Genomic DNA, 27,357 nt, shown 5'->3' on the forward strand with positions numbered 1-27,357 from the left:
TTATTTTATGCTTTAACTATTGAAAAATAGCAGATATACAAGCTCACAGCGCGGCACCGAGTGCCGCGCTGCGAGCTTGTAGATCTGCTATTTTTGAAAAATCGTGAAAATTAGAATTTTGACCTGATTCTATAAGTGTCTTTTGAATCCTTCTAGGATTTTTTGAAAAAAAAAAAAAAGAAATGTTTCTATGTCAGCAATCTGGCCAGCCATCGTCAAAGAAAAGGTCCTTTTCACTTAAATGGAGCTCAGTTAGTCTGTTCTTGAAAGACTACTATGTCAGTGGTTCTCAAACTTTTCCATATGAAGGACCCCCAAAATGATATGTATTTGGCCACGGACCCCCATCTCAAAATATTTAGCCAGGGACCCCCCAGAAGGAAAATTTGAGTTACAAACTTTCGCTTTGAAAATACATATATTCAAAGATTTGCACACATTTTCACGACTTTTTTCAAAAATAGCAGATCTACAAGCTCGCAGCGCGGCACTCGGTGCCGCGCTCTGAGCTTGTATATCTGCTATTTTTCACTGGTTAAAGCATTCAATAATTCTAGGTACAATTTTGACCGAGCAAATTTCATTTGGCATATCGGACCAGGGAGTATCTAGTATCAGTGGGAAGGAGGGGTTGGCCACATTTATGACTTTATCTGAGCTGGAACATTTCATTAAAATTAAATTCACGTCCACTGCATCTGAGGTATTTGACCCATCTGACCTCCTCTGTACAGCACCATTTTTTGAACATACACCAAAAAAACACAATCATCTCTCGCCCACACACACACACGCACACCCCCAGGCACACACTATGTACACACTGCACACACACACACACACACACACACACACACACACACACACGCAATGGATGAGCAGTGAGCGCACACAGCCTCACACACAGGGCGGCCGAGGCTTAGTAGGTAGAGGGGCAGAAGGATTACCAGACGGCCTACCAGGTCTGTGTCAGTGTGCCATGAGCAAGATACTTAACCGCTTAAAGGGATAAAGGGATCGTTTTTTTCTATCGATTACTCACCCAATAGAGACTTGAATTCATGGATATCTATTTCGTTTTTTGTCGCATTCCTCAGCCAATAATGTAATGACCAGCAGTGGTTCGCTGTCTATGAAGACACAAAGAGCCTGCTTTGTTCTCTATGGAGACACAAATAGTCTCCTCAAATCATTGGCTTAGGAATCATTGCAACGAAAAATATATCTGTGAACCCTAGTTACAGCTTCACCCAGCTGCTGGCTGTTCACTCAGATGGTTATGATGCGTGCCTGGGGGGGGGGGGCAGCTAACAAAGGCATGCACACACACGCACGCACGCACGCACACACGCACGCACGCACGCACACACACACACACACACACACACACCTTTGAGGCTCATCCCTGACAGGAAGCACCTCCGCAAGCGACAGGAAGCACAGTTTTTCCGTCGCAACTTGTCGATGGTGCAGTCATTCCGGCTGGCGCACAGGTGGTTCTGTTTACCTGGGGACACACATGCAACACGCACAGACACAAACACACACACACGCACGCACGCACGCACGCACGCACACACACACACACACACACACACACACACACACACACACACACACACACACACACACACACACACACACACACAGCCCTGTGGATGAGGGCAGTGCATTAGCAATGCCAGCTGCTAATGCTCATAAGCAACAACATGTGGGCGTGAACTCAACTGATAACAAATAAGTGCTCTTGAGGTCACAGTGCCCTGACAGACAGTCACCGAGCGAGTGGGAGAATGTGGTCCTGCACACTCTGAAACATTTATTAAAACAATAAGCCCCAAGAGGCCACGGTTTAGTGTGATTTTAGAACCGCTAAAGGGTCCCAGCTGCTCTAAAATCACTGTAAACCACAGCCTCACGTTGCTTATTGCTTTTATAAAACGGTAACCAAATATGGCAACTGAATGAAAATCATAGACATATCCAGGGGCAGAGCTAGGATATTTCTAAGTATGGGTCCACATTACAAAGAGGCCATACTTTACACAGAGGGGCCCGGTGTGTGTGTGTGTGTGTGTGTGTGTGTGTGTGTGTGTGTGTGTGTGTGTGTGTGTATGTGTGTGTGTGTGTGTGTGTGTGTGTGTGTGTGTGTGTGTGTGTGCTTGTTTAGTTACAATCTTCCAGTCTCCATTCCTTTGGGAGGCGCTTTTGCCCGACTAAATACAGAAAACGTTCACTCGTTTTACTTCCGGAGGACGATTCTACGTTCCAGTTCTCACTCGGTAGGAATTGTCCACCGTTAGCCAAACTTGTGTAGCAGCTATCGCTAACTAGCCTACTGTGCTAACTAGGCTAAGCTAAGCTAGGCTACCACAACATTAGCATGTCTTCCCAGGGGCTGCCTCCCGAGGAATTGTTCAGGGTCTGCGATACGGAGGGATGCCACGCCATTCTCCTTCCAGACGACCCTCACCCTACATGCCTCATCTGCTTGGGATTCCTCCACGCCTTGCTGGCCCTCCGTGCCCACGTTGAATGCCCTGAGTGTGTTAGCCTTTCCCAGCAGACCTGCAGAACCCTGGACCACCCTGGAGAGGCCTACACGCCGAGGGAACCTGAGGGTGCATCTCCAGGAACACCCTGAGGCCGACCAGAATTACTTTCTGGGTAAAGAAGACCGGCCCGAACCACCCCCGCCTGTCATGGAGTGCCTTCCCATGATCACAGGCTTTGACACCGCACTGCGGGTCACCTGGAACAAGCACGTTGATCCAGGGAAACATCCCCACCTGTCCCCTTGTGGAGGAGAGACTAGCTGCTGCGCTAGACGCCAGGGCCCCATGCAAAAAGGGCAAGGAGGAGCTACGAAAACTCCCCAGTGCCCTGTCTGGGCTCATGGCGGGGGCTCTAGAAATCTTCCAGAAGCGGGTCGTCTCCTGCAAAGAAACGCAGGAGATTGTGGAATCAGTCATGCCCACACTAAGCTCTCCTCCTCCGCCAAGCCAGGTCCCAAGCATCGCTCGTCTCACACCAGCTCAAGGGACCACACTTCCAGGTCCAGCAGACCCTCCAGCTCCAGGTCCTCCTCCAGGGCAGACTCCCACACCCACAGCCAGGCACCCCCTGCCCGCAGGACCAAGGAGGACCACCCCACCTCAGGTGGGCCCCCCCATCACCGCTCCACGAAGGGGCGTGGAAGGGGGCAGCATAAATGACACTTTGCCGGGGCCATTCAGGGATTGTCCTCCCAAACGCCCCAGGCTGGGGAATATTGCCAATGTCCGTTTGAGGTCATCCCAAGTGTCTGTCACAAATGCTGTAAATTTTGTCAATGCTTCGCCTGCCGACAAATCAGTAAATTGTGTATTTGTGGAAATACACAAATTGCACCAATGACCCAATGTGTGAATCAGGTAAAGAGTGCGGAAGGGATATTGAGGGTTCAGCCTTGTACCCAAATAATGCAGTGTTTACACAGGCCTCAGCTAATGAACACACACATATCCCACAGTTCACAAGTGTCGCCACAAGATGGCTGCCTAGCTCCCCCTCTGTGCTTTCAGAGCATAGGAATATCTTCTCAGCTCAGTCAGGGTCAGGACAGCGGCTCATTTCACAAGGTAACCAAGCCTATAAGCCCCTTGGAGGTCTTTCCAAACAGGCCAATGTTAAATCACGTTTCCCCGAAATTGGAAACGTTTTTATTACGCCCACTACGGGCGAAACCTATCAACCTGAAGCGAAAACTCGCTCCCTCTCTGAGCCATCAGACGGGTCAAGTGACTGGGCCCCACCACCCAATGCAGCCGACGCCATTTTGTGCCAACAAAACACTGACGTCACGGCCGCAGCCATCTTGCCAGGGCTTGTTTACGGATGTAACACCGAGCCCCAGGCGAGCGATTCGCACCACGGTGAGTCCCCGATGGGCGGGGCGTGCACTACCTGAGCGAATAATGAATGTCACGACAGGTCCCGCTCAGGCGGAGCTAAGGCCTCTTGGCAGACAGATACATTTGTTTTGTTTTTGTTTTGACACCGAAACGTCATTTGACACTCCAGAGAAGCGTCACCGCATTTCGACCAGGCCGACAAGTCAGCAGAGACCCTTCCAGCAATGGGACCTCTCACTTCAGATCCCTCAGCTCAGGGCCGCAGGAAGGTCCGGGTCCCAGTGTGGTGCGTGGAGACCCTCAGCCCCTGGCGGAACACAGCCTTGCTGTCAGGTGCATGGTGATTCACCGATGATTGATCACCACGGATGCCAGCCTCTTAGGTTGGGGAGCAACCTTCGAGGGGCGCACGGCGAGGGGCCTTTGGGGCCCAGACATGCAGGGACATCACATCAACTACTTGGAGCTGATGGCGGCGTTCCTAGCGCTCAAGCACTTCGAGTCCTTCATCCTGGGGTGGCACGTCCTGATCAGGACTGACAATACCACCACAATGTGCTATATCAACAAGCAGGGAGGCTTGTAGTCGAAAGTCTTGGACCAGCTGGTGTGAGACTCAGTCTCCCGTGGTGGACCAGTGCGGGCCCCTTTTCAAGTTATCCTTGACTTTCTACAGGACTGTGTAATTAAGGGTCGCAAGCCTTCCACACTCAGGGGCTACCTAGTGCCATGAAGGCATAGATGGTAAGGACCCCTCAAAGGATTCTTTCGTGGTCGAGTTCATGGCTGGTGTCGAACGTGACAACAAGGCCGCCAGATCTCTTTTCCCAGCATGGGACTTGGAGCTGGTTCTGAAAGGTCTGAGCCAAGATCATTTTGAGCCTCTGGAGGGTATCTCCCTGAGACTTCTTAGTCTTAAGACCGCACTCCTTTTGGCTTTGACCACAGCCAAGAGGGTAAGTGATCTCCATGCTCTCTCTGTGTCTAGTGATTGCATGAGGTTTGCCAGTGATGACCTTAGGGCCTAATCTCCAGTTTGTGCCTAAAAATGTAATTGTGCTCGAGTTGTTCGCCTTTCACCCTCCTGCCTTTGTCCAGTCAGGGCACTGAAGGCATATGTTCTCAGGACTACTGGAGAGAGACAGTCGTCTTGTCTCTTAGTCTTCCAAAGCAAATCTTCTAAGAGGAAGGAGATTTCCAAGGCCTCTCTTGTTGAGGCCATTTAGGAGGCTTATGATTGTGTTGAGGTCCCTCGACCAGAGGGACTTAAGGCACATCAAACTAGGGGGATGTCGTCCTCAGGGGGTCTTTTTCGGGGGCCTCCATTCGAGAGGTATGTATGGCGGCTAACTGGTCTTCGCCATCCACTTTTGCAGCTCATTATTACCTGGACGTTGCACCTCAGTCGTTGCCGCATTCGGTCTTGCAGGTGGCTGTGTCCTCTGTTTAGGGTGTGTTAAACTGTTGCTATCAGTTGTTCACCTTTCAAGCTTCTCAGGGTCTGACGCGTTCAGCCCTTTCACTTTCCTTCCATGACCATTGGGTTTGGTCTCGTGAAGGGGGACGTTTATAAGTACACACATCACTGATTCTTATAAGGCAGGCTGGTCTGCCATTAGCACCATAAGGCAGGCCTGCACCTGTCAGGGTCTCTAATTCAATTCCAATCCCTACCCCTGGGTCCGGTGGGCCCGGGGTCCTGTGTGTCAGGGGCCGTGCATGTGCACGTGTCATCTGTCGAGAAGGTATGTAGGTGATTGGTTGTTGGCCGTTGTCGCTTCCGGGAGTTTATGAATCAAAAGGAATGGAGTATGACTGGAAGAGTGTAATTAAACAATAAGGTTTTGTATGAAACCCCTGTTTAATAAACTCTGGAAGGAAGTACTCCATTCCGATTCTCTGCCCTTTGTTCGTGTATTTGGGCAGAAGACATTTTTTAGAGGAAGTGACTTGGGAAGTCAGCTGTTTTAAAGGCGCCGCTTTGGGCGTGCCTTGTAACATGTTTGAAATTCCCTGCGGCCAATGGTATTGTCCTCCGGGAGTAAAACGAGTGAACGTTTTCTGTATTTGGTCGGGCAAAAGCGCCTCCCAAAGGAATGGAGTACTTCCTTGCAGAGTTTATTAATGCGCATTTATGCAGCGCAAATGGCCCTTTCTACCCCTTGGAATGAGTGTCGCCATCATAGAATTGTAAAGGCATCAGAGATGCTATTGGCTGCCAACGGTCACGTGCAACGCAGGGATACATGGGAGAATGTGGTCGGAGCCTCCCGAAATACAGCACACGAAGAAGAACACAGCCGGCTGGTATCAGTTTAGTTGGCCACGCCCCCCCCACACATTTCGACAAAACGAATATGATGGTGATTGAAAGGCAATTTTTAACTAGCGATAGGAACCATACACTATTCATGAAAATGTTAATTAAGGTTAGAAAACGAAAGGGGGAAATGTATGGGATCCAATGGAGGGCAATTCTTTTTGCGATCGGCCGGGGGGGAAAACAGCGCAACTAGCGGCCAATCATAGGAAGTTTTAGTTCCGTATTGGAGTCATTTTAAATCGGCAGAACTATGCCCCTGGTTTCATACGAAACCTTATTGTTTTAAACACTTGATTTCCTCCATGCGGGTGAAATCGACAGGAGCAAGCAAACTGAACTGTAGCCACAATGCAACAGAGCCTAATGTTAAAATACTTTGACAGTCGGTGCGAGGGACAACGGCTTCTTCAAACGGCCCCGGCTCGTGCCGCGGCACCATGGAGGTGACGCAGGTGAAAACGTTGACCTGCCGACGATACGGAGCGCCGGGAGCCTCCGCGATGGTCCGGTCCCGCCGTAGGTTAAAATCTAACCCTCGACGATGCTCCGGTCCCGGTGCCGCAGGACGAGCCGGGGCCGCGAAAAGAACTCGCCCTTGCTGGGAGGGTGTAGTGCCCAAGTCCACTTGGGTGCTCATCATCGAGTTAAAGAAATTATATTATCTCTAACTTCGGTCCTATACTTCAGTAAACAAGAATCGGTTTTGTGGCTTGTTGTTTCTTGTCAAAGTGGTGGACATACAGTTTCTGTTGAATACTAATTACGTGGGGCAAGGTCCAGACCTGACACATCTGTGATCTATAGGCACATATTCAAAGCTTAATTAGGATCCAAAACTGATTTGTATAGCATCAGCAAAAAAAACAACTAAAGAAATATTCAAACTTAACACAGCATGGCAAGTATACAGAGAACAGCTCTTTAGACACAGTTGGTAAACAGTTTGCCTCGCCATAACACCACCTGAGGCTGATCAGGGACAGGGTTAAATAGATAAGCAATCAGGCCTTGACCCTGCCCTTTAGTGACATCATCAATTAAATAAGCATGTGGCTCAAATGGCTCTTACAGTCGGATAGGCTACTGTATAAGACACAGCAGCAGAGTGTTGGGAAGCCTGAGTTTTATTCTAACAATACAACACAGAGATTGTGTGGTGTTGTTTGCGGCCGTGTGCTCGCAAATCCAATCTGTCAACAATCACATTTGCATTTCTGAGAGCTCTTGTTTCAACATCATAGCGCTCTGGTGGTAAATCTGTTAATTTGCGAATGGTAAGAGTAGATATACTAATTAACTGACGTTTGATCTTTGAAATTCATTCCAACGAATGTTAATTTATCACACGTACTATAAACATGATTATTACCTTCCCCAATTGAACATTAAGAAGTTGCTATGCGATGAATGTTACGCAATATCTTCCTTGTTTTAAAGTCATTTAAAGAGTAATGTATTTGTTGTAAAACTCTTCACAGGCGCAGCATGTTGTAAAAATAAATTGCCATCCTAGGAAAAAAATAAAATTGCCGAATGGTGATACGTAGACGGAACAGTATAGTGAATATTATAAACATGCTGTTGGCGCAGTAATACCGCTACATGTGGTCCAGGTGTGTGTTTATAGAGTAGCCTATTTTACAACAGCTTTTGAAGCACCAGGAAAGGCAGGTGACTTTGCAGTTTTGAGGTGCCAAGCCACAGAGAGATTTATTGACAAGAACCTTAAAAACAGATGCAGCAAATAACCGGGAGTGGAGTTAGTGTGTGTGTACATCAGGGGTCGTCACCTTGCTGGCTTGTGGTGGACATATTTGTTAAAAAATCTTTGCCACGGACATACACAAATGAATAGACAATAATATTACCAGAAACACATAAAGAGATAGCCCTGAATGACCATTACAGGTCTGTAACTCTGAGAGTGACACTGCACAAAAGCAGAAAGCCTGCAACACTCCAAGTTAAATAAAGACTTTTAGGTGCACGGCTCAATAGTAACATGAGGCAAAGAAGGAGTCGCCAGCACACAAGGAAATCCTTTTCACGTGGTTTAAACCATGTGAAAAGGATATCCTTGTGTGCTGGCAACTCTGAGAGTGTACAAATGGAACCAAATGGACCCGTAAAGGTCCATTTGGTTGCATTTGTACACCCACAGAGTTAAGGGGGTCCTCGCAAACAAAGCGTTTGAGCACCACTAGTACTAGCTGGGACTCCTAAATGTGTCATAGTGTTGCAGTAAAGCAGTGTTCAGTTAATGATGAAAATAAGAACATCATTATGGTGTGTAAAAATATATATATAATCAAATAATCACACACCTGCCGCAGCCCTCTTGAAGAACACCTTGCAGCTGCCACAGGTCACCGCACCGTAATGGCACCCTGATGCGTCGTCACCGCACACCTGGCACACTCTCCTGTCAGACAGATACACGCTCACACCTGGATACAGGGCGTCGTACCTGGACACACACATGCGCACACACACACACACACACACACACACACACACACACGCGCGCACACGCGCACACACACAAATACGCTTATAATTGAAGTGCTATCCCTGGTATGCAGGGTAACAGGATAAACAGGGTCACTGATTTTTTGTGGTGGACAAAATAGTTTTTTTAGAATCTATTAATACTCCGAGCAAAGTTCAACAAAGGGAGCTCTGAGTTTCTTTGTCTAGTGTTTTGCACCATTAGAAATCGCCAAATTGACCGTGCGCTCCGCGACAATTTATGCATTCAGATCGCACACAGTCCCCATTTCAGAATCACATCACAGGTTGGTGAAATTCATTTTTTTGTGCAAGCGCCGTAGTTTTAGTTGTTTCCAGAAAGAGAGAGAGAAAAAAAGGTAAAAATATCCATCCGGTGATGTACATGAGGTTAGACAAGATGCATGAGCATAGCAGAAGGTACAGTATATAGTGAATAGTATGTACCTGATATAGACATTTAAAGGACGACTCAGTTTTTTTTTACAAAAAGGGTTCATATTTTAGATTGTAATTAGAGAAAAGAAAAGACGATGTTATAATTTACTGCTTTCTATCGTTTTAGCGATTTTAATTATTTTGATTTCAGTGGTTGGGGCCATGCGTACAAGTGGCAAAATATGTATTTTTACACACAATAAGCTCATTCCCAAGATGCACCGCAATCCCTCGTGCGCAGATGTGACTTATGGGGGCTAGTAGTGCTACTGTAAATAGAAATAAAGACATTGCGTCTTATTGTGTCCAAAAATACATATTTTGCCACTTGTACGCATGCCCCCACCCACTGAAATCAAATCCGAAAACACTCTTTTATTTTCTCTAATTACAATCTGAAATATTAACCATGTTGTAAAAAAAACAAAGTTGTCCTTTAAGATGCAAGAAGAATATCATTGCATTGTACTGTACACTCCATAAACTGCGGAAGTACATCTTTGTACACAATTACGGTAACACTCCTCTGCTAACAAAGAAAGATGCACAGATGGTACACGGTAAAATCCATCATGGGATGCTTAGGGGCACTTTTTATTTGCCCCCAATTTAGTTATCGCCAATTCCCCCCATGTGTACAGTATAGTGTCTAGCTGTCACTGCCAACTCCTACTTGTGGGTCTGAGGGGGAGCGGGGGGTGTAGACAGTAGACACCCATGTGTCTCCTCAGACACTATGCAGTCTCCAGTAGCTTCTTGTCACCTGTGAGTGAGGACTTTCACCGGGAGGACACGGCGACCCCGATCGCTCTCCCCTACCGGCTACACTCTTCTTTGGAGTGCCTGGCCTAGCCGGAGGGGGTGGCCGGCTGCCCATTAGTCCGACAGCCCCATTATTCAGGCGTCCCAAAGAGTTGTTAGGCTAATGTTAGCCGGGGTCAGGCTTAGTTATAATGCGCACCATTGGACCAATTCAGAAGAATAGGCAGTTGGACTGGCGGGGCAGCGTGCCACTAAGGCTCCGTGGGGGATACGAACCCCATGAAATATACCACCAGCACCACTATGGATACACACTTGTTAAATTAGCACCCAGGATTTTACTGTGTATGTGCTACTGATAACTGATCCGGTGTGGTGAATATAGAACAGACAGACAGATACACAGGGTCAGACCATGCACGTGGTCATGACACAGCATTGGGATTATAATAAGGATTTACGATGCTAATATTATCCGCTATGCTCTTCAAATTGGCAATCTACCTAATGTAACTTTGTAAACGCAATGGATTATGCTAACCGTTTGAAAGGGTGGGAGATGAAGCCCTCGGATGGTTTTGTTGTTTGCTTTCCAGGTCAGCTTAACAACTACTGCAGGGTAAAAGCATGGCAGTCTCTGACATGACCTTATGGGTGCATTCGGAAAATATGCACTGAGAGCACTGTGTGCTCTCTCTCTCTGGTCATGGGTAAATGCTGTGCAAACGGTGCATTACCGTTACAGAAATACAGTGCACTAACTAAGCCCCAGGTGCATAACATATCAAAAAATATCAGCCTAGGATTACATAATACGACAAATAATGACAATATCCAGTCTAAAGTACAAGCTTATTGTGAGCTTGTAGATCTGCTATGTTTTCTCTTAAAAAAAGAAAACAAGAACAAATGATTAGAAACACCAGGGTTAATGTGATTAAATATATCCATGTGATTGGCAAGCATATTGTTTTGTACAATATTTAGTCAGCTTATGTTGACCATGGATTCAGCCCATGAACAAGATGGTCTTTGGAGTGGCTGTGACTCTGGTTAACTGGGCATCAATCAAACAAAATCCAGCTCATTTTCTCACATTCTTGGCAGGAAATCTACTACAGCAGGTGCTTTATCTCTTGTTTACAGTGACACTTATAGAAGAAGTCTGAACGTGTGCAAGGTTACAGCCATAGCAGAAATAAACTAAACCCATAAATGTTAGCTGGAGGAGAAACAGACTTTGGTTCCGTCTAGTTATGTGTGAAACACTACTTGCCCAAGGCCATAAGACAAGACAGTTATGGGAGTGCAATTGATTTACAGTAATGTCGACCTGGGTAGCCTACCATGTCTCTCTTTGCCAATAACGTTTCTCTCAAACTCAAACTCAAATTTAGCCTATGGATCTGACTAGGCACCGCAAAAGCAAAGGAAAATAGCAGAGCAAGTACTCAGACAGGCTTTACTGATGTCTTCATATCACCATAACTAAGGGTTTCCGGAACCCTTCCATTGACAGTAAGTCTGAACATGACAGACAAGGCTTCCCTTAGGATAGACACATTAATCCCTCAAAGCAGAGCTTCTCAGAGTGGGGTCAGGGACACTCAGGGTCTCTGTACTTTGAGAGTGTACATGTGCTGTGTACAGTACTACAGTGTACTGTACACTCTCAGAGTTATGGAGTTATTTCCCGGAAATTAAAAAGGTTTGAGAACTACTGTCTTAAAGCCCCCTCCAAATGCAACTTTGTTAGTCTGTGCTTGTGTCTGATCACCTGACAAAATAAAACGTTGTCGTCGGGTGTCCAAAACTGTTTGTTTTGTATTTATCATTTTAAAAAACATTTAAAATTGTGAAAATGGCTGATCTACAAGCACACAACGCCTCGCGAGGCGTTGTGTGCTTGTAGATCTGCTATTTTCACTAGTTTTGTGCGACTGTCTTGTATGGTGAAGCAGGGCTTTGTTTTACGAAAAAACTAACAAATGTGAAACTTGGAGATATAAGGTTTCTGCCCGACAGTAACGAAAAGCAATATATTGCTGCCATGTCAGTGATGTCACCATCATAGTCATCGTCAACAACTTTCAATTAGCAGAATGTAATGACTGTATTACAGTATGTGTTAGAAGCATACAGGACCACATTGTAAATAAGTACTGTGTTTCATTATGCTTTTATGTATATATCCTGGGTTTGTGTTGTATTGCAATAGCTTGAATTTCTTTTACCAAAATGAAATGAAATCAGGAACAGTGGGCACCTGAGAAGTCTGGGCAGCGGGCGCCCTAATGTGAAATTGGCTATTTCTTCCTAAAAGTGAAAGAAGTAAAGGATGAAAGTATGCTTTGGAAAATGCTCTGAAATAATGACAAACTTTTTCATGTCAAATACCCCCAAATTGACACTTATTAGCCCGAAGACCCCCATTTGAAAAGATATGCCAGGGACCCCCCATGAGAGAAGATTTGTACAGCTCTAGCAATGATTCTCAACAATTTTAGGCTACGGACCCCCATGTAATGGCATTTCTATCTCTGAGACGCCAATTTATATTGTAAAATCAATGTTAATTTAAAGGAGCTGGCATTTCTATCTCTGAGACCCCAATTTATATTGTAAAATCAATGTTAATTTAAAGGAGCTAGAGTCAACTTTTTCATTGTAGGGCCGACTTTGTTTAGATCCCTTATCAATCAACAGAAGAGGAATGTAAACAAAGTCAGTCTGACATGGCCAAAATGATTATTTTATCATTATGTTACGCTTTTTGTGGTCATTTTTGAATAGAAACACATGTGTGAAGCTTATTTTTTTATAAACCATTTTATTATTTTTATTTTAGCATCCGTTTTTCAAGAAAAAGTTGACTATAGCTCTACAAATGCAATTTGTAGCAATTGTTGAAATATTAGGCCATTCAAGCATGATCAAATCATGTATACTTTACCTTATTTCAGATCATTTTCAAAAACATACATGTAGAATATTCTTTGTTTTGTTAAATCTTTGGAAAGAATAACCAATTTTAAGGTGCCCAAAACTTCTGAGGTGTCTTCGGGTTACCATTATAGGAAAACCCCTGGTGAATAGTGATGTTTTTTTGTTCAAATATGTGTCAAATAGTTCATATTACTATAATTATAATAATTGCTATAGGCCTATAGTGTTTGTTCAGTAAAAGCGGTCTGTCTCTCCAGACACTCTTCAGGTCAAAATTTCAGGTCAGGAAAACAATCTATAAGAGAGAGAATTCATAGTGTATAGGGTACAGCAGTGGGTCTCAAAGTTGAGTCCAGAGACTCTGTGGGTTCCTTTATGGGGGTCTAAATTGACCCATACAAGTCTGTAACTCTGACAGTGTACAAATGGAACCAATTTGGTTTCATTGTGTACACTGCCAGAGTTAAGGGGAGACCTTGAAGTGTGAAAGTTTGAGAAACACTGGGGTACAGGATAAACAACTGAAATCGGAAGCGACAAAACACAAAAATGATCAGACTGAATGGAACTGGGACACTATAAAAATGTTAAGGCCCATTCCCACTGGGCCAGATAACAGATAAAAAAAATCTCTTTCTCCAGATATTTTTCCATTCAAAGTGGATGGTAGATACAGATAAAAAGAATATCTACCACAGATATTTGCCACAGATACTTTTATCTGTGGAAAATATTTTTTTTATCTGTATCTACCATCCACTTTGAATGGAAAAATATCTGGAGAAAGAGATTTTTTTAATCTGTTATCTGGCCCAGTGGGAATGGGCCTTAATGCTTATAAATGGGTTCTCTTGATTGGATGAAATTGGTGTAACCAATTAACACAAAGCACCTTTTATGTTGTGGCCAGCAGGGCTAGAAGAAACCTAGGCTATACTGTCAGTGCATCAATGCAAAGGAGTGGATTTGCAATTACCATTTACTGTAGGCTAGTCTACATTAAATTAACTGGAGTGGACCACAGGTTACAATTGTATTAGAATATAAAGACATGGAACAAATCTAATAGGCTATGAGATCACATTTCTACTGGAAAACTACAAGCATAAAACTACATAAAGGTCTACCTTCAAACCCCAGAAACATTGTTTTGGCTATCATGTTTTGGGCTTACTGTGGTAACAAATAGGATTATTTGTCACACTAATTACCAGCATCAGCAAACAATGTATGAAAGTGTGAACTAGGTTTGACTGAAAACAACTATAGCCTACTATAGCCTGATCAATATGACTTTAAATTAGTAGCCTAGTCCAACATGACTTTTTATCTGCCGATTACTCACCCTATGGAGACAATACTATTGCAATAATATTTACAACAATACAATATTTTGATTATAATAAATGTACACCCATTGATTCCGGATGGAGACACAAATGCATTGAGTACATTTATCATGATACAATTATTGTTAAGAATACCACAAATATATATTTTTAATTGAACTCCAGTCTCCATAGTGTTAGTAATGAGGGGGAAAAAAACATTTTGGGGGTGAACTACCCCTTTAAAATGGCATTATTGCTATCATCATCATTTTTACCTGGTCATATCGACCCAGCCAATGGCTTCTCTCTTGACAGTGGCATAACTGCCATGACTTGGAGGGGGGATCTCGCTCGGGTAACTTTCCACTTCATGCCCGCGTCCTGGTACCATCATCATCACCCCCGCATGCCCACCGCCGCCTGTCGCCTCGTGCTCGTGCTCCTGTCCGTCTGCGAACGGGACGATGCAGCGGCAGCGTTGCCCGGATCCGTGCGATCCGGAGGAGGACTGTCCATAGTTACAGTGTTTACACAGCGAATGGCAAGCCTGGTCCGGCGGCGGTCTGCTGCTGCCTCGCTCCGGCTCGAATCGGTCGCCGCCGCCGATCGGCCGCTGCTGTGCGCCGTCACAGGTGCGCCACACGCCGCCCAGGTGACAGGGATCGTCGTCGCCCGCATCCACGAAGAAGTTGGACTCCCTCCAGGTGTACCGGGCTGCGATCGGGATCGGACGCGCGCTGCCGCTCAGCCCTATGCACCTGGGAGGCGCTCCTCCTCCTCCGCCGTCCACTTCGCTGGACCTCAGGAGATCCATGCAGGAGGTCAGCCGGTACATGTCACCCGGACTCACCCCCAGCGCGAACCCCTCTGGCCGCGGTCCGGTCCCGGGGGCCCCCCGTCCGGCCCGTGGCGCTTCTTCCGAGGCCATGGTGCCCGCCGCCGCGTCGCCGGGGGAACTTGTCTCGATCGGGACGGCGGTGTCCTCAAACGCACCGTTATAACTAGAGCAAATATTGATGTCGCTCTGCGCAGCGCCCAGAGCCAAGGACACGGACACGGCGGTGCTGAGACTCTCACAAGTGTCCGATCCTGAGACGATATCTGTGTTGTTGTTGTTGGGACCGCGTTCCTTTATTGTTAATAAAGTGCTGGGAAGTTTATCCAACTCGACGGCCGCCCTCGACAGAAGAAAAGACATCTTCTTCCCCCGTCGGTTAGAATTTCAGTAATTTTTATTTAGGGGTGGCATGCACAAGAAAAAAAAAGAGAGAGAGAGAGAGAGAGAGAGAGAGAGAGAGAGATAGAGGGAGAGTGAGTGTCAGAGTGTGTGAGAGAGAGAGAGAGAGAGAGAGAGAGAGAGAGAGAGAGAGAGAGAGAGAGAGAGAGAGAGGGGAGAGACAGAGAGAGAGAGAGAGAGAGAGAGAGAGAGAGAGAGGAGGGAGCAATAAAACGTTTCCCGGGGTGTGAGCTTGCTTTTGCCCAATGAGAGTTCGGTCATGTGTTTGTCTGGCTGCTCTGTAGCATCAAACCAGATCCAGATATACAGTGGTGTAAAGTAACGAAGTACATTTACTCAAGTACTGTACTTACTGTACTTTTACTGGTGGATTTCCAATTTCAAATACTTCTACTTCTACTCCACTACATATCAGATCCAAATAGTGTACTTTTACTCCACTACATTTAAAAAAAAAACTTTAGGCCTATACTAGTTACTAGATAATATTATAATATTACAAAACACTCATTAAGCACTTTATTTTATACCTAGGCTATTTGAAAATAGCCGATCTACAAGCTCACAACACGTCACATCCATCGTGCGAGTTGTGAGCTTGTAGTATCTGCTATAGGCCTATTTATCTATCATTTTTTACTTTTACTGTAGCCTACTTTATTACCAATACATTTGCAATTTTACTCAAGTAGCCTAGCCTACATTTTGAATTTCGGACTTCTACTTGTAACAGGGTATTTCTACATTGCAGTACTGATACTTTTACTCAAGTAATAAATGTGAGTTATCTTTCCACCACTGCACTGCCAAACATGCTCCAAACCAATCATAGAGGCGAGGAGGGAAGTACTGGACCAATGAAGTGCTGCAGTAATTCAATGTCATCACTAGTGGGTGCATTACAGTTACACTAGGCCAGTGGTTCTCATTTCAAGGTCTCCCCTTAACTCTGACAGAGTACAAATGGAACCAAATGAACCCGTTCCATTTGTACACTGTCAGAGTTACAGACTTGTAGGCTATGGGTCAATTTAGACCCCCCTAAAGGAACCCACAAAGTCCCTGGAATCCACTTTGAGAACTGCTGCACTATGTGAATGTTCTCTATACCTGAGTGGTTGTCAAACTTTTTAAAGTCAAGGACCCCCAAATTAATATGTATTTGGCTGCGGAACCCTATCTGAAAATATTGTGCACCAGGGAAGATTTGGGCCGTTAAAATGTTTAAAATATTACATTTCTTTTTCTCCAAATTTGTTCAAGATGTTTTGAAAATAGAAAATCTTCAAGCTCACAATGCGTGCAGTGGTAAAACCGCTGTATTAAGTCATTGCTGTGGGCCCCTTGGAAACCCCTTAATTAGCCCTGGGGGTCCCAGGACTCCACATTGAGATGTACCACTGCTCTGCATAAGTCTCAAAAAAGAGAAAATCTGTGGTTTATCGATTTATGGCTTTTAGAGTGCAATTTTGGCATGCACTCCAGATGAGATTAGATGTTGAGATGAGATGTCCTTTCAACTGGGTTCCCTCACAATATTCAATGAGAAGGGTCCATCTGCAACCTCGGAGAGAGACTGCCTATTGTATCCCTCTCTGTTTTGGGACAGAGGCAATCTCACGAGATCACAGCGTGCGCCGTGCGCGCTCCATGTCTCATGACTCATTACCTACCAAGCAACGCCTTCGTTCACTCCCCAGAGGAATAAGGCTTGAAATCAATGAGGTAGGAAGTAAAGTGGGAATAGAGCGAAGAGACACAGTCACAACATAGACTCGCTCTCAAGCCGCACGATACAGAAAGAGAATGTGACATCATCACACCTTTGAAAGTAATCTGCAAACCTCACAAGATGGCACCATTGAACTCAATGGACGGGGAGGGGGGGGGGGGGCATGTTGTGAGTGAGGTCACTTTTTCTTGTGTGACGTCATGGAACAACATCTGACCAAAATGTCACGTCATTTTACAAAGTCCCAATAAGACGTTGGAATGCGGAAGTGCCGTTCTCAAATCCAAGTAGAGAGGGTGATGATGACTGCAAAAAACCCGGAAAAAATGACGGAGGCGAGCTCGTCGCCATGCCAAATGTTGTGAAAGTCTGCTTCAGCCGACTTCAGCCAACACCATTCGAGTTCCATTAACAGAATCGTAAATCATCATGTACCCAGTCAGCGACTGAAAATGTATTATACAGGCAGCACCACCAAGGTTATAGGAAGACCCATCCATCCATTGACCCGCCCAACCTGTGTCTGATAGCCTGGTTAGGCATAGTTTTACTATCAAGGTTAGAATTAAGGTTAGGGTTTGGCATATGGTTGCAAAAACACTAGGAAGGAGTGACATTGCGGGTAGGCCTACATCCAAAACATCAAATGGTGCCTCATGGTCAAGTAACTATCACCCGTTGGACAAGTGTGAGATTGTGTGTAGTCAATAAAAAAAACAGTTACAAGTTTTATGTCTTAATTGTGACGAACAGAGGATTGCACTGTACAAGATATCTGAAACGGGTTATTTATTCATGATTTATTTTCAAGAGACCAGATCCACAATTTGACACTTACCACTTACCCCCCATCCGCCAAAATAAGTTGGGTGATATTTCTGTCATCAACTGATTTATATGACTGTATCCAACAAAATCATGTAGGCTAATCAACTTGATATGTGACCACATAATATTGACACTTTAACACGTTTTCTGTTTCAAAGTGCTGCCAAGCAACACTGAAAATGATAGTTATAAATGAAGGGATATGAGATAACAGGAGAGTATACACCTGCAAGATCACACAGGTTTGTAACTTAAGCTACTGTAAAGTGAAGGTGTATTTAGCAGAGCCTATATTAGTATTAGGGATGGTTCTCCAAAGACGTCAATGTAACTTTTTCATTGACACAGTTTTCAAATCAAATGGCACAAAAAATCACGTTATAAAAACAGTATTACATTATTTGCAACGATACCTGCAGTTTTAAGGCGGCTGCACAGCCGGGAATTATTAAAACATTTGTACAAACGCAATCAGCAGCGATAGCCTACATTTCTAACCTCATTCTGTCTTTGCCTTAATTTACCCACAGACATTTTCTAAATTATTTAAAAAAACAGCCGATCTACAAGCCGCACTGAACGTGTAGAAATGCTTCTTCAAATATTTGATTGTTTAACTTTTTTGTTTGTTTCTTTAGTTTTTATTACATTACACGTCCAAAATTGCGACCCCAGGGTTAAAGTATCTGCTCCTTCAGGGACTCGCTACAGTAAACTCTCTCACATGGACTCAAACTCATCGATGCGCTGCTTGGTGTTGCCCTGGCGAATCTGGCGGAGCGTCTTGTATTTGTCACGGCCGTGTTTGACGTTCTCGGCGTGGATCAGGTCATTGGGCGTCATCTTGCTCTCGTCCATGGCCGCAGCCAGCTCTGTGCTCAGGACCTTTGAGAGGAACACACACACACAATTTACAATTGACAATTTTAGGCATTTAGCAGACGCTCAGAGCAACTTAAAGTGAGCAAGGACAACACAAGGTAATACATGAAATTGCAAAGAAATAATAATCTAGGACAGTCGTTCTCAAAGTGGATTCCAGAGACTGTGGGTTCCTTTATGGGGGTTCAAATTGACCCATACAAGTCTGTAACTCTGACAATAAACAAATGGAACCAAATGGACCCGTTAGGGTTCATTTGGTTCCATGGTTCCTTGGTTCCATTTGATTACTGTCAGAGTTAAGAGGAGACCTTGAAAAGTAAAAGTTTGAGAAACACTGATCTAGGACACACACACACACACACACACACACATGCGCGCGCGCGCGCGCACACACACACACACACACACACACACACACACACACACACACACACACACACACACACACACACACACACACACACACACACACACACAGATTCAGAACAAGATTTCACTTAGCAGTCTGTAACTTTGCACGCCTAAGGAATTGTGTGGAATTTCAAATGATCGATTGCCCTCTATGTTCACAAGGTCTTTAAAAAAGGGAAGCATTAACACTTATGGGGGCCCCTGGGCCCAATTATCTTTCAGCCCCCCCCCCCACACACACACACACACACACACACACACATACACACACTACCTACAATGGGCAGTCAGGTGGGCACACAAATACACTAGCCAGGTTTATAGGCACCGATTCAAAAGGGCACCTGTAGGGCCTCGCCTCATTGCATTGGTCTATAAGATTAGAATAGTATTTATAGAATATAGAATATTGCAGAAGTAGCACAATGAAAAAGGGAACCTGAACTAAAAAGCCTTTCATTTTTCTTTTGCAGTACCACTATTTCCACTCATCTAGTGGGGTTTTCAGCGGAGTATTGACTGTATTTGAAGCACTCGCATGGGAGCAGGCAATCAGAGGAAGTGCACCTGGTCTGCATCTCAATAGAATATTGCACTGAGAAATATTAATACACAAGACGGTTCAGGAGACTTTTCAAAATGAAACTACGCAAAATCCCCCTCGGGGATACGTTTTATATTTTGATATTCTCATCTCTCCTTAATCCTTAATGTTCGGGAGCTCTTAAATATTATGTTTACTCTAGTGATCTATTGATAATATATTGGTTAAAAACAGTATGCCGATATGCTGATATGGCGGTTTTGCCCCCTCAAAGTAGTTTTTGTCTCAAAATAGATTATTTCTCAATTACCCTTGGGTGCTGTCAGTCATCTGCTTGCTTACTCATGTAGTTTCCATTATTTTCATTTCATTTCATTCATAAGAATGTTCTCATATATTATATTGATCAGGCATACTACTGACTAGCAGACAAGCTCTCGTTTAGACTGTCACGAGAGGCTACAGTATATTAAAAATATCCATAAGCCAGGTTGACCTTGCAAGGTGTTGATATCTAGAGGGAACAAGCTGACCTGTTACTGGACACTTGTGTGTACTGAACACGAAAGGTCCCTGAATAAAATAAGATGGGAAGGATACATGAGATATACTGGAACAACAACATCATAGATGCTGATGCTGGAAGCCCATATGATTGAAACACCTTGTGATAGGCTTCTATGTGTCTACAGGACGGCATGAGGCAGATCGCCCCCCCACTACCCCCGCCTCCCCGTTTCTCGCTCCCAGACCACGCCCCCGACCGTCGCTCAAAAAAGACAGCGGTTCCCACAGTTGGTCCTTTGAATGAAAACAATAATAAAATAAACTCGAAATAGCCTGGATCTATTTGGACCAGCCGATCAATGTTGGACTAGTACAACTAGACTAGTTTTACTTTACTTCCCCCTCTCTCTCTCTTCCCAAAATTGGCCCTGCAGTCACACTGTGTTGTCTGAAAATAAACTCCAAACATGAAGCTATAAACTGCATACTGCAACATCGATATCACGCTTTTCTGTGGGCAGTAATGCCACGCTATTCATGTGGTACAGTAATCGAATTATACATAGATGGTATTTAGCGACGGTCCAACAACAACATTTTCATCGGTCGGTCGGCCGTGTTGTAAATCACGCGCATTTTCATTTTGACAAGTCTCTGCGTATTCATACATCCTTTTTAGTACTATAGCATTGTCGCCAGCAAGTATTACGGCATGCGTAGCCTTCTACCCACTAGAGCGACGTGACAGCAACAGAACACACCGGACACGGCCAGGAAGTACAGCCGAGTACAGCCGGCCAATCGCGACGGTCGGGGGCATGGTCTGGGAGCGAAAAACGGGGAGGTGGGGGTAGCGGGGGGCGATCTGCCTCATGCCGTCCTGTAGACACATACAAGCTTGTGATAGGCACGTTGAGAATAGCCACATCCTGTTAGGCAAAGGAGATGACTCTGAGACAATAAAACACCTGTATTCAGATACAGTACATTGGATAGCTTAGAATAACTTAGTTTAGCTCAAGCTTTTTGTCCAAGTCCTTTTTCCTACTTACGAATATTGATACCAAATGACTGTCCTTGGGGTCTATTATGCAGAAATGCCCCTGTTGTTCGGTTTCCCCAGCATAACCCAGCAGCCTTCTTAGCATAGAGTGGAGCCCATAAGCCTATTGCTTATTTTTTTTCAAGGCATGGATGTGCTTTTAATGACAACTAGTAACACATTCATGAAAGACAAAAATCACTTTTGACCTCAACAAATATTGCAATAGGCTTATGGTCTCCACGCTATGCTAGGGCTGCTGGATTCTGCTGGGGAAACTGGACGACAGGGGCATTTCTGCCTCATAGACACCATGGACAGTCATTTGGGATCAATATAAGCCTAGATGTTATTTAGTGCGGAGTTGTCCTTTAATAAATCGCTAACTTGCGAAGACCTGTCAGCCTTTATTGTGTCATCTTGGCAGGAGCTTGCCACAGTAGATTTCCATAATGATTAAGTATATACTGTAAGGCTTAAGTGTTTTTTCTTTTTTTGAAAATATGTGGCCTATACATTCTTAATTTATTTTAAATGTTTTAGATTTTGGAAAATCTTTGCCTGCAATGACGCGCCCCAAAATATGGATTGCAGATTGGAAGTGGTTAACTTAAGCCATTAAGACCTGGAACCACTTAAACCACTATTTTATGCTTTAACTATTAAAACATAGCAGATATACAAGCTCACAGCGGGCTTGTATATCTGCTATTTTTGAAAAATCTTTAATTCTTTTTGCAAATCTTTGAATATATATTTTTTAAAGTGAACATTTGTAACTCAAATATTTGCTTCTGGGGTATCGGCGGGCAAATACATATAATTCTGGGGGTCCTGACCTTAAGGCTTCTCCTCAGCCTCTGGTTCTTCTGCGCCTCTGTCGTCCGTTCCTCCTCACTGCGGTCTCGGACCATGCCGGGTAACGTCAGCTCAGCGCTGGCCTCAGCATTGCTCTCGTCTGTCTCGTCGTGATCTTGCATGTGACAGTTCACTGTGTCCTGGATGTGGACGCCCATGAGTTTAGCCTTAAGCTCGTCTTTGGTTCGCTCCAAATCAGCCTCCACCATCACGGCCTGTTAAACACACGCACGCACACACACACGCACACACGCACACACCACTTGCAGTGAAGCTCTATGGTTATATATGAGCAGGAATGCAAAGGATCAAAAACCTTCCAGAAATTATGGACATTCTGGCCCAGTTTCAATAGAAAAACCTTAATTTAGAATATTGGATGGGTCAGAAACTTTCTGGAGATTATGGAAACGTGGCCCAGTTTCAAGAGAAAAACATTCTTTATAATATTTGGAAAAGTATTTTCTTATTCTTTTCTTTTACACGCAAGGCAATGGTGGGTCTTGTGGCAAGTTTAGATTAAAATCTCCCCATTTCATGCACTCTGCATTCAATATCCTATATCACATTTACAGATAATCTGCCAGCATCCCATTTAATATGAATGCAGTAGAATTTCTGCATGCACATAACATTCTCACATCTAATGCTCAGTGAATTCTCACATCAACGCGTACAATGCATAATCCCGTCACATGCACATTGCTTTCTCCCATGATTCTCAGCGTCTTGCACACTAATGCACTGGAACTGAAACCACGCCACTGCACTGTCTGGGCAAAAGGACTGCCTGTTTACTTCTACTCCACTACATCTCGGATCCAAATACATTTATTTGAACACTTTAGTTACTAGTTACTTTTTTACATTTTGATTATAATTACAAAGCTCACAATGCGACACACTGTGAGCTTGTAGATCTGCTATTTTCAAAAGATGTTTGAACATTTAAAATGGGACATTCTTCATAATGCGTACTTTTACTTTTGGTACTTTAAGTACATTTTGATGCCAATTCTGGACTTTCACATGTAACAGAGTATTTCTAGATTGCCGTATTGATACCTTTACTTGAGTACAAAATGTGAGTACTTCTTCCAGCACTGATATTAATGTTGTGAAAACCTGCAGAGCTAGTTCAGGCAGACGACTCAAAGTTGTGCCAACTCAGGTGATAAGTCACACTCATGCTTCACCTGACTGGAACGCTCTATGTAAACCTCCCTGTTTACCCCAAGGGTATGGAAGTAAGAGGAGGAGAGACGTTCTACGTCATGACATGCGCCATAGACACAGGGGGCGGCAAACCGGGGCCGGACGTTCGATGGAATGCATCGATGGAATGCATTGAATATTTGAGTTATTGTGACCCTTGTTTTGTCAAATAATCTCATCAGGACTCATCATACTATGTTTTCTGACATTTTAGGTTAGGTTTAAAAGAGCACAAAGTACATTTCTGCGTCAGTATTTCAGGCAAGACAGCCCAGTCAGAAATGTACTCTATTGCCCGTTAGATACCGTGTAATAAAATGACATGATGTGCAAAACGAGACCAGTGTGATTTGTCTTCTTTTATTTTCCCGAATCGAATATTTAACAAAGGTCTCCACCATTAAAAGATGGTATTTATTCATAAGCTCTCATTGTCTTCAATCCGCAAATTCCAAATCTGCCAGCTGGAATTGCATGACCAAGAAAGTGACACATTTGTCCTCGACTTATTTACATATCCTTGGTTTACCTGCTCATTCCTTCCTTGCTGCGCTACAGTATCTTGCTGCTGTGCTGTACTGCTGCTTGCTGTGTTCTTCTGCTGCCCACGGCTCTGTCTCTATGATCCCCTTTGGGAGTCTAACTATTTCCCTCCCTGTAATATCTATTAGACCAGTGGTGTCCAAACATTTTTCAAAGGAGGCCACGTTAGAAAATATTAAAACACAAGGGAATTAATACATTGAGACAGCACCTTGAGTCCAACATATGTCACTTATTATTATGCTCATAGATATACTGTATATTTGTATTTCAATCCAAGAGTTTTCTGACTGAACTGGGGTGAAAATATTGTATATGATGTATTTCAGCCAAGTAACAAATAGTAGCATAAAACTAAATATTGCTCAAAGTTATATGCTAAAATGATTACGCATACACTGTAAATGATTAGTTTAAAAGGTAAACTGGACATCCATAGAGATATTTAGGGTGCTTCTTTAGGATGCATTACTGTACATAGTGACTGCACATTATCAGCATCTATGATTTGTTTTCATATATTTTTTTAATGGTTTCTTTTTTTAAATTGTTTTCATTATATGTATTGCATTTATATTGTTGTACCGGTATGCTGTCATCCGGGTTGCATTGAAAAAGAGAGCTTGCTCTCAATCATCCTCCCTGGATAAATAAAGGTTTAATGAATGAAATACATTCATAACATGGAACATTTCTTGTATGCATGCGTACGCATGTAAATGAACGGTTCCAGAGAGCAGACGTTCCAGATTAATTAAAGATGAGGCTCTCGCGGTAGAGAACAAAACAAACTATGCCATTGCTCATGGTTCCGTCATCATCCGTTCACCGAAGGCAGGAACTAACACGTTTTTCAGCCATCATCACAGATGATCACATAAATTTCACATCACCTTTCTATAACACAACATTTTCTGTGGCTGTGATCATGCTGATGATGGCTTAGAGCTGAAATCTGTTCGTTTTGGGGGGGTTTTTTTTGCCCTAAAAAACTGAAGAATGATGCACCCGTGGCCGTGAGTGAGTGCTGGTATTGTTTGTGTTGTGTTGACGCACACGTGCACGCAGTCGCACACACACACACACACACACACACACACACACACACACACACACACACACACACACACACACACACACACACACACACACACACACACACACACACACACACACACACACACACACCTTTAGAGGTGCTTTTAACACACTTTTTCTTTGGTTAAAAGTTAAAAGGTTTCTAAAATAGAATGTTTGTTCAGTAACGGTGGTCTCTCTAGCTCTTTAGAAAAGAAACCACGTGCTTTGCGTTTCATTCATTTCACTGTGCATTAACCCAGAAAAACAAGCACAAGACTCACCTGCACTGGTGCCAATGGTGTTTAGGCTACTTAAGTACTGTACATACAGTAGGTACAATTTTGAGGTATTTGTACTTTACTTGGTATTTCCAATTTCCAATACTTTTACTTTTACTCCACTACATCTTGGATCCAAATATTGTACTTTTACTCTATAACATTAATTTGAAAACTTTAATTTCATCCCCACACTGTATATACATTTTGGCCCTTTGAACATAGCCGATCTACAAGCTCACAATGCGCTGCGATGCGACGCATTGTGAGCTTGCAGAGCTGCTATTTTCAAATAGTTTTATACAATTGAAAACTCAACTGCATATTGAGTGCTTTCTACTTGATGCCAATACTTTTGTACTTTCACTCAAGTAAATGTCGAATTTCCGGACCTTTACTTTCCAGTGTTGATACTTTCACTTAAAGGAGTAGTTCACCCCCCAAATGACTTTTTTTTAGGGCTGGGATGCGATTAAACATTTTAATCTAATTAATTACAGGCTCTGTGATGAATTAATCGCAATTAATCGCATTTTAATCGCACATTGATATTTGACCAGAGAAGCATTTTTTTTCAAGTAAAACACATTTTGTTGTACGAGTGAATCAACAAGTGAGTTTTTTTTAATCAAAATTTCACATCCACTGGGCCAAGCAAAGCGCTCTGATCGTCTATTTCTCCCTTTGCGTTTGTTGTCTCTTCTTGGTTGGTGCATCGCTATGATCAGTATGCCCGAAACTGAAGGTTCTGTGGTGCAAAAACTAAGTGCGATTAAAATGCGTTAATTTTTTTAATCGCGTTAATTTTCGGTAATTAATTAATCGCAATTAATCAGTTAAAGTCCCAGCCTTACTTTTTTTCTATTGATTAGTCATGCCATGGAAAGTAGAGTTCACTAATATTTTTAGTTTGTTGTCGCATTCCTAAGACAAAAATGTGATAACAATAAATTTACCCCCCATCCGGAATCAATGGGGGCAAATTTACTCGAATCAAATTTTTGTCTTAGGAATGTGACAAAAACCAAAAAATATTATTGAACTCTCCATGGCATGACTAATCAATAGGAAAAAAAGTCATTTTGGGGGTGAACTACTCCTTTAAGTACAAAATGTGAATACCTTTCCCACCTCTGTCTGGTGCCGGTGTATGAGTGCGTCCTCAGTAAAGTTCCCACTAGTGAACATAGTTGGCTGTGACTTCTGTTTTACCCACCGTTTGACTCCTCATCTTTAATTCATGTTGGAACATCACCTCACACTCACCCTCTGCTGCCACCTCTTCGCCTCTTCATCCTTCTTCTTCTTGGCTTCCTCCAGTTGAGAGATCTTAGTCGTAAGCTCCGCCAGCTCAGTGGCCTAGAAGCACACGCACGCACGCACGCACACGCGCACACAAATAAAGAGGCACTAGGTGTTAGTTAGATCTAAGATCAATATTGCGCGTGTGTGTGTGTGTGTGTGTGTGTGTGTGTGTGTGTGTGTGTGTGTGTGTGTGTGCGTGTGTGCGTGCGTGCGTGCACGAGCGTGCGTGCGTACGTGTGTTTGTGAGAGAGAGACTTGTTTTGTTGACTGTGTTTCCATCTCTCTGGTCCCTCTGTGGATAGTAAACATGACCTCATGTGTTTTTTTGCACATCAGTCTTGAATGTCACACTGGGTTTCATCCAACTTACTGGTAATGCAGACTGCAGAGTGCTACGTAGCGTAGCCTATTGTTGAGTGCGTGCGAGTGTGTGCGAGTGTGTGCGTGTGTGTTTGCGTGTGCGTGCGTGTGTGTGCTTGTGTGTGTATGTGCGTGCACTACCAGGGCTAGTCAATGTGCCTTCAGCTCAGTCATTTTAGGCCCCGTTTAGACGGAAACGGTTTCTATAGAAAACGGTAAAATAAAATGACAGATTTAGACGACAACAGCGTTTTCGGAAGGTTGAAAACGCAACAAAGTGAAACCTCCTTGCAGGGTTGAAATCTTTGAGAGCGATCTACCTCGCGTCTCC

The 27,357-nt window shown here is 43.9% G+C and overlaps 2 protein-coding genes across 2 annotated transcripts in view; both read right to left on the reverse strand.

The window, feature by feature from the left end:
• LOC308301437 (progesterone receptor-like) overlaps nt 1-15,436 on the reverse strand; it is a 58,428-nt gene extending 42,992 nt beyond the window's left edge. The window contains exons 1-3 of the mRNA XM_080745427.1: nt 14,477-15,436; nt 8,541-8,683; nt 1,391-1,507 (exon numbers count right to left, since the gene is read on the reverse strand). Of these exons, the coding sequence (XP_080601553.1) occupies nt 1,391-1,507; nt 8,541-8,683; nt 14,477-15,399 (1,183 nt within the window). The 5' untranslated portion in view covers nt 15,400-15,436. The remainder of the gene's footprint in view (nt 1-1,390; nt 1,508-8,540; nt 8,684-14,476) is intronic.
• Nucleotides 15,437-18,718: 3,282 nt separating this feature from the next.
• Nucleotides 18,719-27,357, reverse strand: part of LOC308301455 (moesin-like) — a gene marked incomplete at its 3' end in the record, with an annotated part of 28,388 nt that continues 19,749 nt past the window's right edge. The window contains exons 12-14 of the mRNA XM_080745452.1: nt 26,628-26,720; nt 22,227-22,460; nt 18,719-18,883 (exon numbers count right to left, since the gene is read on the reverse strand). Coding sequence (XP_080601578.1) covers nt 18,719-18,883; nt 22,227-22,460; nt 26,628-26,720 — 492 coding nt within the window. The remainder of the gene's footprint in view (nt 18,884-22,226; nt 22,461-26,627; nt 26,721-27,357) is intronic.

Source organism: Nannobrachium achirus (assembly GCF_963921795.1).
Source record: "Nannobrachium achirus genome assembly, chromosome: 17".
In the NCBI taxonomy this organism is placed as follows: domain Eukaryota; kingdom Metazoa; phylum Chordata; class Actinopteri; order Myctophiformes; family Myctophidae; genus Nannobrachium; species Nannobrachium achirus.